The 13,340-nt window shown below is 41.5% G+C and overlaps 1 protein-coding gene across 1 annotated transcript in view; it reads right to left on the reverse strand.

Moving 5' to 3' along the window:
- The window catches only part of cbfa2t2 (CBFA2/RUNX1 partner transcriptional co-repressor 2), a 37,412-nt gene extending 26,724 nt beyond the window's left edge, over window positions 1–10,688 (reverse strand). Inside the window, exon 1 of the mRNA XM_040007719.1 lies at window positions 10,447–10,688. Coding sequence (XP_039863653.1) covers window positions 10,447–10,474 — 28 coding nt within the window. The 5' untranslated portion in view covers window positions 10,475–10,688. The remainder of the gene's footprint in view (window positions 1–10,446) is intronic.
- Window positions 10,689–13,340: the final 2,652 nt, after the last annotated feature.

The following is a 13,340-nucleotide window of genomic DNA, read 5'->3' on the forward strand; positions in this document are numbered from 1 at the left end:
ACATCTACTGCGGGTGTGGTGCCTGTTATCGGTCCCGGAGTTAGCAACATCCCCCAAGAACCCGAAGAGGAGAGTCCTGGCCCCTAGCCCTGCCAGTGTAGCAGAAATGATGATGATGGCCGCAGCATCATCTACTCTGCATGAGTAGCTTAATGTTGTTCGTGTGTAATTTGCGTTGAGTAGGCTAACCACATTATTACATTAATGCATGTAAGGTGAACTAGCAAACATCATCATAGTTACATGCGGCTGTCTTCTTGTTTGATGGCAGGTACTCCCTTCACCCTGGCCAAAAAGGCTAAAATGACCAAAGAAAAAGTGGAAAACGGTTAAACATGAGAGGTTTTTGGACAAAGTTTGTGTTTTTTCCATTGATTAAGCACTGCTTCCAGCCAAGAGTGATGCCATAAATCCCCTATAGCTGCAGAAAAGGCTAACATTGTTATCTTTTTACAAAAAAAACAGCTGAACATGAGAGGTTTTTGGACCAATTTTGTGTTCTCCATTCTTTAAGCACCGGTTCGAGCACTGTTTAAGCACCGGCACCGTTTCAAAAGTACCGGTTTGGTACTGGTATCGGATAAAACCTAAACAATACCCATCCCTATTCAACACTACAAGATAATAATAATTCTGGTCCCACACACACTGAATTCCATATTCATTATGACAACTTTTTATTGAAATCCCACTAAATGTTTAATATTTCCACCATCAGTTTCCTAGCAGATATAGATTTTGTAATTTTTACGTATGTACCTCAGACCTGAACTTTCTTAAACACTGCTTCAGTGAGGTGTATATGAAAATGCAAAAGTCTGGCACAGTCATATCTTACATTAACCTCCTTTAACCTCTCAGCACTCCAGTCTGTTGTACTTGCCTGCTTCAACCTCTACCCAGGCAGAAGCTTCACCTAAAACAAATAGATTATTTCCCACAGTGACATGCCATTTGACCATCTCCTGCTGTGTTCATGTCAGAAACATGAAAAGGGCAGCAATCATGTAACCTAATTCACTAGACATTATCCTAAAATCATGTAAAAACAGTTCCTCTTGCTCTGTGGATCAGGCCAGCAAAGAAAGGAGGTAGTTGCCAGGCTAGCTGATAAGAATTATGGGTAATTTTCCATATTGTTGCTATTTTTCCCGCTAAATCTCATCATTGCTGCCCCTCTTCTCTTTACGCATCTTACCAGCATGGACCAGCCCCCCTCGGTTTCCTTTCCCTCTATACCTCCATCTGATCACTGTTCAGAATCCTGATGTTGGCTAATTTGACACAGCCATAGATTTCCCTGTCTGATCTTGAAAGAATGCATTTTCCATTACATTGTCTACACCACATTTATCTAAGGTCTACTGCTATCTGATGGACCATTTACTGTAATAAAAAAAAGAAAAAAATACAGATAGAGGCAAAAAATAGAGATCAAATAAGATGCTTCTCGGTAGTAATCAAGGGTAAAGTGAGGGCTATTTTCTCTCTGTCTTTGGGATCAGATAAACAATAGGTCATGCAAACAAAAAACAGACAGTGCAAAGCTCCTTTTTACCGTATGTGTTGGTTATTGACAGTGGGAAAGTATTGGAGGATGGTAAGATTCCCAGAATCTTCCAAACACAAACTCTTACTTCTGTTTTAATGTCCTTAATTTTTATGGAAACTGAATAAAACACTGAAGTCATTATTTTCTTCCATTATTAGTTAAACGGAAGTTCACAATCTAAAAGCTGTGTCTTGTAAGCAATGTTGATGAATGATAATTACACACTTTTTCACCAAAAATTAACAACTGATGCCACCCGAAAAGTGCAAAGTGCAAAGGTTGCAAACCAAAGAGTGCCAGTTTATGTTAAGCTGATCTCTTCCTTGTTTGTCACAGAAAGGTCATTCACACACCAAACTGACTCACCCTGCAGTGAGATGATGTTTTTTGGCTTTCTTGATGTTTTGAGTTTCAAATAACTGAAAATTTCCACAAAATCCCTCAAATCCTTCCCTGTTCAAGTGAATTAGAAGGCTAAAAAGGACTCATTTTTAATGAAAAATGTGTCTTCAATCTACTAATAAACCCACAATTATCACTTTACAAGCATCATTTTTACACCAGATCATAGGGAAATTTATCTTCTTTCAAACAATGCATTCCTCCAAGCTAACGCATGTACACTCTTTGATTTAGATGTATTTGAGTAAGAGAAGGGCTATGTAAATGCCAAATTGACTCCCATTATGATTCGATCAAGGAGTTTAGGGGAAAAGCATAAACAAGCTGCTTTTTATTTTTCCATTTTACTTCCCTTACCACATTTTTAAGACTAGGAACACAAAAAACAGCAACTTCTTGTGACTCTTATGGTTTTTTAAATCATGTTGATACAACTTGTGGTTCTGAATTTATAAGCTTTTTCTTGAACAGCAGAGCTGAGAGAAATTTTACACAGACCTCTCTGGTTACACAGACACATGCCATCCCCATAGTAGCCAACTGCTGAGGTGCAAGCTATTGACAGTTGATGAACTGATTCATTTGAATATTACCATATGTCCCTTGTCTCCTTCTCAGAAAATTGGACAAATGGCTAATCTGTACACATTTCCAACCTATCTAAACTTATCTATCCTTCTGTTGGTGTCCCCGACTGTTTGTGAATCAGTTATCTAAGCTTGACCATTTTATTGGGGCCACCTGTGGCCAAGCAACAGTCTGACTGCAATTTGTCCAGAAATTACGTAGTCTGATTTGCGCAGCAGTATTGTATGGCCCTTAAACCTCAGAAAAGAAAGTGTAAGTGATGTGTTTCTTTATCATGCTTTAATCATTACCACCTAAAACGTCAAACATGACTTAATAAATACTTTACTACGAGACAGTTTTATAATTCTATTGACTTAAATTTTGGGTAGTGCTAGCAGGAAGTCTTTCCTAACTGTAAATGCTCAAATTTAAAACTAAATTGAACTCACACTGAAAGGAAGGCACATGCATGCTCTCTGGCTCTCTTGCAAAAAAAGCTATGCACACAGATGGCTCAGTTAGACTGAGCTGCAGATGCGTTTGCGTACAGAGCTGTTCCCTTCAAAACGTCCCGTACCAACAGATTTTCACTCCCAACTCATGGCATTACTGAAACTTGCTCAAGAACAACCCTCTCTGTCATATTTCAGCACAAAGGGGAACCCCTTTAGCGAATTATCTGATGCATCATGTGCAGACATGCAAAGCACAGATACAGTACGTCTGTGTAAGAGGTGTCTGTCCAAGGAGCTTGGAAAGAAAAGCAACTGGACTACTTTAAGTCCAGTCTTAGAGTCCAGCAGCTTTTCTTTCCTAGCTCCTTACATCACAGATACAGTTTTACAGACTTTTTTGCCTGATAAAGAAGGAGAACAACCACAAAATGTGAACTTTTAAAAAATGCTGCATTTTTTAAAGTGCTGAGTGCATTTACAGCATAATATAGGAACAAATCAGTCTGAACATATGAGATATGACATACACATTGTCTGCATTTCAAATGTATTGAGTTTTTAGGGAATTTCCAACGGGATGTATTTGTCGGTCAGTTATGGTCACACAGTTGGGATGAAAGGCAAAAGAGAAGAGAAATGTTTAAATTATCTGCATTAGTTTGAACAAGGCTATACCGACTCCCTCAAGACTTGTTCAAAGCTCATCCATCAAGACATTAAGAACAAACGGGTGACTGGTCAGGAGGGGTCCCACGTTGCTCTTACACAAAACAACTAGCGACTGGTACTTTACCCCCTCCTGACATCCCACAAGCTCAAACACGCCTCTCCCTTCACCTCTTCCCCCGGTCTACGGACCTGCCCTCACCCCACTCTGTCCTTCCATTCAAAGACTATTGTGCCCTCCTTTTCAGTCATCCTCATATCACCCATAACAAATGAGCCCCGTATTTTCTTCTTTCCCCTCCTCTTCTCCCCCCGCTTTCTTTTATTTTTTCCCTTTCTCTAACTCGCTCTCTTTCTCTCCTTCACTCAGTGCCGATGAAAGGCAGGCATTGAGCCGGCAGTGGCATTCCAAAACCTCAGGCCTCGGCTCCACTGTGTCTGGCTATTCAACACTGCTGGGAGCCATTAGTTTAAGTAAGGCCTGACCCGCCTGCTCACCCACGGAAAACCATCACATCTCCTATTACACTCCACGCACGGAGGGGAGACACAAAGCTGCTCTTTGGGTGCGACAAGTGTGTTTAAGAGAGCAAAACAAGATGGAGACGAACAGAGACGAGAAAGTGTAAGAAGTGGGAGATTCACGCATAAGTGTGTGTTTATGAGCGAGAGGGAAAGTAAGTGAGAAAGCGCTTGTGTGTTGGTATGAGGGAGAGCGAGAGAGTGGCTGCATGTGTGCTTGAAATTTATGAGCGGCGGGTCACACGCTCGCTTGGCTGCATCTTCCTAAAGTTTCCACACAGCAAAGCCAAGTGCATAGCCAGACGCCAAACCCTTCTCACCAATAACGCCGCTTAAACGATATTCAACAACCACACACTTTTCAAAGTCTCTCCAGCTGCTCTCTTGTTTAACTTATGTAGCAGATTCCCTGTCGGGGATATCCATCTATGGCGCTTATAGTTAAATCTTTAAATGCAGCAATTTTGCTAATTGGAAAATGATACCGTAGATCAGAAGTTGCTCGGCGTTGCCAGCCTCACCCAATTGTCGGCACATAAACATGAATAGCTCTCATAAACAACTCCATGTTTGGGAGACGTTTTGTGTTAAAAGGGTGCGTGCTTGCTAAAACTTGGACAAGCCCACACACAGATATAACATATACAGTGAGTAACTACATTCTGCACATTCCTTTAAGGACAACAGGATATACTTTAGTGGCAGTTTTGTTTAAAGCAGGGAACGAATAACAGAAAAGTTTTGTTTTTTCCACATCTGAAATTCATAATTTATATAATACGGAATTATTTCTTTGCAAAGGACGTCACTTCAAGATGACAAACTTGAACCTCCAAACCGTTCATCTTCGCTGCTCATTAATACACAAAAAAAAACCTGTCATAACAGAAGATTTTCTTTTGATGAATTAAAATGTCCAAAGGTTTAGTTTTAGCAACCTTCTCTCAATTTCACTGAGCTCTAGAAATAGCATGACTATCACTCTGTTTTCAGTATAGTAGTCCCACACGTCAGTGCTATCACTGATTCAGTTAAACGCACACTGCCGTGAGCTGAGCTGAACAGTTGTTTTTTTCTATAAGGAATATGATGACAACAACACCTATGATTCAATGTTACTTTAGACTGTTTTTGTACCTGATGTGTGAAGTTCCCTGCTACCAGCAGGTCATTCTCTATGAACCTTATATCTCTCTTTCTCTCCCCGAGGCTGCAGGAGCAGCTGTGTTGTTCTCTTCCCTGGCGATGGCCACACCTGTGATCTGCAGGTGGTTCATCTGGCAGTGGAGCCGGGAACACCTGGCCTGGCTGAGATAGAGCCTCCAGGCTTTACTTTCAGTGTGTGTTTGTGTGTGCGTAATAGTGTTTGGGATTTCTGAAGGGCTCAATTAAAGCTGAGGGAAGATAACGGCTGGCTTTGCTAACACACACCCACGCACACATTCAGGGGCATGTGTTGGCATTTCCCTAGGTTAAGCCTCAGGGATGTTTGGACTTGTCAATGTTGCAGTATAATTTTCAGATGTGTCTGCTGAAGACTAATAGAATGACGGTAGTATTTACAGTTTTGCTCGGTGTGATTCTTTTTCTTTTAAAGATATAACAAACAAAGCCAAACCTCCTCCTGCTTTCCCAACCGTCATGCTTAATCTTGTGAGCCAAGTCCCCTAAATATCCCGGCGAACAATAGGGGACTGTGGCATCACCTGCTTTGCCGTTGCTTTGCATACTCACTGCGGGTATGACATCTTGCTACAGTACTCTGCTGGGACAAACAAGCAAAGACAATAAGCAGAGACACCAGCTGAGGACAAGATAATAAACAGTTGCACCGAGAACATGTTGAGAGCAAGCACAGGCAGTCTACAATGCAAGTGTCTACGATTAGCAGGCAAGGAATCAGAGTGAGGACACATGACGTGAACTTGACAAAATTCATAAAATTCACAGAGGAAAAGAACAGCTTGAGAGTTATATTGACTTTGGCAAAAATCACACATTCAGTGTTGCATTCACTGCATGCGTGTGTGTGCGTCAAATATGAAAAGAATATCGGGCCAAGGCTTTACATCATCTCCATTCAACTATTTGTCATGGGAAGAAGTGATATACTGGGTCAGACACAAGCTGTGCTTGTTGCACATGCTTACCATAAACACTACACATGTTACAGCTGACAATTAATGATTATTTTGATGTATTACTTGAATATACAAACAAACAAAACAAGACTTAAGGAATTTATTTATGTTAAAAAAATGTTTCAGAAGTGACAAATTCAACAGGGGGAAAGGAGATTGGTTTTAAAGCTGCGATATTGCTTTTTCATCTTGTCAGACCCTGCACTGTGTTTTCTCACATGAGTCTTCAATAATAACTCATACACAGCTGGATGTCAGCTTTCTTCTGGCCAGTGACAGGCAAGCTGCAGCTGTGTTTAGCTGGACTCAACACAGTAGACCAGACAGATGAGTGCGGATGGAAAGAGGGGAAAAAAGGTCAAATAAATAGAGGAAAAGGGGACAGAAACATAGGGAGGGAAGAGAGGGAACAAAGAAAGGATGGATGGAAGGAGAGAGAAACATGAGACAGAAACAGGGGGTGAGAAAGGAGGCGTGGAGAAAAGGGTAACCAATGCTAACTCCTCTTTGTCTGAGCCAAGTGGGAAATGATGGAAGGGGGTGAAAGGCATGAGAAGTGGGAACAGAGAGACAGGCATTAAGAAAGCATAATGTGGTAATCCATTTCTTTCACTTGCTTTTTCTTTTTTTTCTCGGCCAAATTGCTCTGAAGTGACTGGACACTTTTGTTCCTAGCCAGTGTCCCTCCACTTAAAGTCGACAAACAAATAAATGCCTGCGCACAACCGCAGGACTTGCATTTCTTCCTCAAAAATGATAAAGGATGCTTGGTTTTTTTGTTGAGTTTTTTTTTTTTTCACACGACAATTTAAAGGAAAGACTGTTAACAGATGAACACACAAAAGGGAAAGAGGCTTTAGTCCCTTTTGGCCGAGTCCTTCAAAAGCCATATGACAAGTATGCAAAACCACTCTCAAATCCTGCAAGCCGCCTTTTTGGAATAGTCAAATGTGTCAAAGCGATGTTTACGCTACCAGTGACACCTGAGTACAGAGGTCATGGCGGTGGTTGGCAGTATAACAAAATGAGAGTATTAACAACACTCAGAAACCAAGCTGAGACCTGCAATCAAGACTGAAAGGCACAGCTGGGTTATCTTTCAAAGGTGGAGAAGTGATGTTTTGTTAAAAGAGTAGACGAGCACGGACACTCTTAATATCCCCCGTCTCCTGTACGCCTTCTATTTCTGAGGATTGTTATTGCCGGGTGATCCTCAGTGCAAGATCACATCTGGATCCTATTGTCTCAGCCGCTCTGTGCAGTACCGCACAGCAACAAGAAACAGCTGTGCAAAACTGGCTTCAATTAGCCTCACATTCTCCCTGACAGTTAATCTCTTTCTACTCCCATTCTCTCACTGTTTTGTTCCTTTAACTGTTAGGTCACTTCTTGTCTTTCCCCCCTTTTTTTTCAAACCTTTGCTTCAGGTTGCCACACTGTCTGAAGTAATAGACATGGGATCACAGAGGATTGAATTGGAAACAGACAATGGGACGGAAAAGCTCAGAGGTCTCACGAAACATAAAACATGACAAATCCCATCTGTTTAAATGGACTGATGATGCAGTTTGCAGCGGTTTAGGCTGCAGAGATGATATATTTTCATTTCCTGTAAGAAGGGAGTAAATTCTGTTTATTACAGTCAGAGTTCATTTCCATCTTTGACTACAATTTTCACTGTAAATGACGATTAGCACTAGATATATGGCACTTGCAATTAAAGTCTATTCAAATTGTCTTTTCAGATTATTACTCAGACAGATGGTGCCAGAATCTTTGCTGTGTATGACACATTTGCCAAATCGGGCTACAAAGTAACCCGATAAATCCAGACTTTAAACATCTCTTTAACCACTAAAACCACACTTAGCAAACACTCCGGTGTGATCCAGCAGTGGAACATGCTGAATAAAATGTTGTCGCTCACAAGTAATTAATCAATCTCAACTAAACTCAAACTTGTTTAATTGTCCACAGTCTTGACTCAGCTGAACTGCAAGCAATCCAGCTCAGAACGGCCCTGTGATAGGAAATGGGAGCCAGATTTAAGGCAATGGAGTCGATCTGATGGGCTTGATGAGCAAATCTGCAAGGTTCTGCAGTCATTGTAGCCTTGGGGCCTGAGTAAAACACTAACAGGTGGTAGTGCTGGTTGAAAAGACCCACGCAGAGACCAGAGGGAGTGAGAAGGATACTGGGCTCACAGCCTGACACACAAAACACACACGCACGCCCAAGTACATGCATTATATGAAAACACAGCCAACCACATGCATGACACACACCCTTACAAGCTACAAGCATTTATAACACACTGGGGAAAAAATATTTTCACACATTACAAGATACATAACACATAATGCAGACACAACTGCATGCAAGCTATCAGTCTACACGAACAAGAAACAGTGCAGGGGTGACTCGAAAGCTCTGCAGGCACCTTTCTCTACCTCCAGGATGGGGAAATTCTCCCACATGGCAAAACACTAAGGGCCCACGTCTGGCAATGCTAACAACCCACTCAAGCCAAAACCAATTAAAAGTCTCTAATTCAAACCTGCAGGGCCCCTTTGTCGTTTATTTCCTTTTTTAATGTCAGAGGATTGGAATCTGACTCTGTACCCCAGCCCAAAGAGAACAAGAGAAGGAGGAGAATAATCTGAGTTGAAGATTATCCATATGTTTTCAAGTAGAGTTAATTAAATCAAGAGAGAATGGAAATGATCAACTATGGTGTAGCAATGTTGAAACAAATGCTCTTCAGTACATTTTTTCCCAGTGAACTTAGAACATCCATCCTTCCCAGAGGGCTTTTTAGCTTTCTGCATAGCATCAAATTACTCTAACTAAACAGCAATTACGGTAAAACAGAAGAGTACCCACATTTTATCCTTTCTGATTTAAGAGTGGAACCAAATTTTCCAAAACAATAATCACTTTCAAATCCAGCATCCATCATGTATGTAGTTTTGCATTACAGTACACACTCTGCTGCTCCCTGGTGGCCGTTGTAACTCTGTCATCATCATTACCACTCTCACCACCAAAACATCAGCATCTTATTAAGTTGATGTGTTTGTCATCTGATTATTTGTTATTCTGTGGTGAGAAAGAGGCCAAATGGAGTCCTCGCAGGGGGTCACGGAAACACATGTCCAGAGTCAAGCCTTCAGGCTCTGCTGACCCCACTTGCATCATATGTTGGTCACAATTGTTTCAACAGAAGATGCCAGACTCTTTATTGTGGTTCTCACATGTGGACTACTGAACAACTAAGTGATGCTATAAATCCAGCGTTTAAACACATCCATTCCCATCAAATCCACACTTAGCAGCACACATAAGTGGGATCCAGTCACACCACAGTCAAGCTGCCTTGCATGGCTGTACTATTGACCCTCAGTGTCAGCAGTACAGCAGGAAGAAACTACAGACAAAGAGGAAAAAAAAACTCCTCCTGGCATAAAGCAGGAGTTCCAGCCTGGCTTCACACCGCCTGGTGTTTTTGTCTTGAAAAGCTGTAAACTCCAGATGGTGGAAAGAGAGGAAAAAAACTTAGTCTGGTGGATTAAGGGCTCCAAATCCTCCACTGAAAAGACACATAGACCACAAGCTGCTATTCAATCAAATGGGAGCATAATAGCCGTGTTGTGGGGGCTATATAAGGGATAATGCATCCAACAGAGTATGTGTTATGCATAGTTTATTCACTCTCTTTAATGGATCGTAATGAGCGTAAGATCTTACCAGACAAAAGGATAACCGAGTTTTTGTTTGCTCATCATAATGATTTGATGTAATGTGAAGTAACACGTTCAAAAGGTGTTTTTCCGAAGACTCAGCCTCCCCTCTGAGAGAAACTCTGATAACAATACTCTTTCCCTCACATATTAAGTAAATAAAGTTCTGCTTTATTTTCATTAGGAGGCAAAGACGTCTCTTTAACTGAGATCCTGGATTCTTAATTATGTAACGCGAGAATAGGACATACCGGCCATTTGTTCAACAGTATGCATAAGAGCGCAGGTGCAAAAAAATCAGGAACACACCTGTAAATATTCACTATATCAGATAAAAGATCGCATAGTCACACAGGATGCATTTCAATATGGAATAAATACATTAAAGGTTCACTTACAAGTTAAAGCACTCGGCATTCCGACCATGCCCTTCGTCTTTATGAGTTTTCTTGCTCTTGGCGGAATGTTGGTTGGCGCTTCTTTTCAAGCACTTTCTCTCGCTTATTTTTTGGCAGACCTTCCTCCAAACCAAACACCTTCTAAACACTTAAGAATAATGAAGAAACAATGAAGCACGATGTGCCGGAGACAATCGATCCAGTCCAACGCCAGGCATCAGGTATGTTTTCTCAAACGCAAGAGAGAATATCTGAGTGGGCGGTACTAATTGTAAGCATTTAAGCAGAAAGCCAATAACGCTCGTTTGCAGCAGGGAAACAGTAATGATTAACTCCCAGCGGCAACAATAGGACACCAGTTCAGCTCGCATAATCCTCACAGCAGACACACTTCCATTGCCTTGAGCAAAGTCGTTTACGACCTCAACTTGTTGGTGTATTGATTTTGTTTTTCATAGCCTAAATCTATCGCTCGGAAAGCTTTCACAAATTGTCACTGAAACGAGCAAAGACGAGAGAACTATGGTGAATATTTACCCTTTAGGGATGAATTAATGTTGAACTTTGAACAATAAACTTGCACGCAAGTTAAAACAAAGTTGAATATTTTGTGTGTCATCTGTTGAGTCGAAGCCACAAATTGTTTTGGATTGCATCCAGAGTCTCACGTGTTATTTTTTTTCTTTACCAGCATAATATTTGGATGCTGGCTGAGAAGGCTGTCAACTATACCACCCCCGAGACACGCATATACACACCCAGCCACCATCAGTTCTCCATCCACCCCTCCCGCACCCATCCACATATGCCACACGCTCCTGTCCACCCCACACCACCACCTCCTCCGCCTCTTCTCCCTTCCAGCAACCGCCCCCCCCCGTCCCCATCCTCCACTCCTGCCAGGCTGCCACCTGCTCTCTGCAGCATGCTGCACAGCTGCTGTGCTACAATGACAAATTAAGGTCCACCGTGGCAGGCAGGAGTCATTACCTACTACTCCTGCCATGGAAGACTTGAAGAGCTATCAGCTACAGGCGCTGTGTGCCTCCCCCCTTCATGTGCAAAGAAGGGGTAAGGGACACTAATCGTTTTAATGAGAAGCAGGGGATCAGGGGGAGTTACAGTTTGAGCCAATATGCTGTGTCAGTCAGTGTCTGTGCAAGTCAGGTGTTATTGACTGTGCTGTTCTCACAAGCAACATAACAATGAAAGAATACACATTCACAACACATTCCTTATTATTTAAGATAAAACTGTTCAGAATCTTCAGATTTTACAAGAGTTGCATTTGCCACTCACTAGAGCGCTTACTGTTCACATTCAGATAGCATTTTTCAATAGTTAAGTTACACTTATAGGAGAGTAACACAGTTTTAACTTTCTTTATAATAACATAAGAAGCCTATTTATAGTTCCGGTAAATAGGGTTGGTTTTATGCCTGACAGGCGTGGAAAACATACAGTTAAACACAGCACTGAACAATATAAGAAGTATGCAAAAAATAAGCACGCATGAGCATGCAAAAAATCTATTATTGTACGATCTACTGTACAATATAGAGCGCCTTGAGGTGACTGTTGTTGTGATTTGGCGCTATATAAATACAATTGAATTGAATTCAAATCTATTTATATGAGTCAACTCATTGTTTAAGTCGGACAGCGGTTGTAAACTTAAAATAAACACCCCAAATTGTAAACCACTTGTGCGCACACCTTAACTACTTAGGAGTACTACTTCAGACGGGCTTCACTGAAATACTGTAATACCCCTTTATGGTAGTACATCTGTTATTATTTCAGTAGGGAACTCCATCAGTCACTGTGATCTAATCTAGTACTAATTCAGTGAGTCACCCTTTAAATGTATAAGTTTAAACAATATCTTTGACAGTGACAACAATGTCCTAACTCATCTTGTCAACTAGCCCTGTGACAGGTTAACAAAGAAGTGAGTAGTCAGTTGGCGGGAGACTGGAGTCAATGAAGAAACAGGCTTAGATGGTGGTAGGATTTTCAGTGGCCATTGTGGTCCCTCAATGTGACAGCTGGCCATTGCTCCCCCTTGAACCTCTTTCAGCCTCTTTGTCACAGCCTCTTTAATCAAACCAAGACTGTTACACAGCAAATACACCGACCTGGACTATGAGCTGACTGGATGACTAGCCAAATGTATTTGGAGCTGTTACAAGGTTTTAACAATATGTAAACCCCCTCCCTGTTAAACTGTAGGACTAATATTACCATGCGACCTAATGCATGAGCATTTTCATTTTTAAGTATAAAGAGAATGGTAAGTGGACTGGTTCTTATATAACGCTTTTCTACTCTCACTGAGCACTCAAAGCGCTTTATACAACTTGTGCATTCACCCAATCATGCCCATTCACACAAACACTTTATCTAAGGTTTTTAGGGCTTCTAACATTCACTCGCATTCACACTCCGATGGATGCATTGGAGGGCAACATGGGGTTAATATTTTGCTCAAGGATATTTGGCTCTTATCTGATTTTTGTGACATGGTAATGATTAGAGGTTTTTGTGTTTTTCTTCTCAGTGTTGAGACATAGTATTCTCGAGCCTTTGGGTACGGCTTCTCCAAACTCTGTGGAGCTCAGTTATAACCAGCTTTGACCATTACTACACCAGCCCCCATATTTACCTATTCACTCTTCACTGTACAGTGGTTGACCTGACAGATTCTTAATCCACATGAGAGATTGCCCTTTTTTCCAATAATGTGCTTTCTCAGCTCACTGTACAAAGTCAAGAGGGGGCAAGTCATTAGCTGGTACTGTTTACCCTACTTTCTCAGCAGTCGTGCCATCTGTGTGAGCACTGTAGGTTGCATAAGGCCTGGCAGATATGACACCTCCGCAAAACCTGTTCCC

Source organism: Simochromis diagramma, unplaced genomic scaffold (genome assembly GCF_900408965.1).
Source record: "Simochromis diagramma unplaced genomic scaffold, fSimDia1.1 OVJJ01000320.1, whole genome shotgun sequence".
In the NCBI taxonomy this organism is placed as follows: domain Eukaryota; kingdom Metazoa; phylum Chordata; class Actinopteri; order Cichliformes; family Cichlidae; genus Simochromis; species Simochromis diagramma.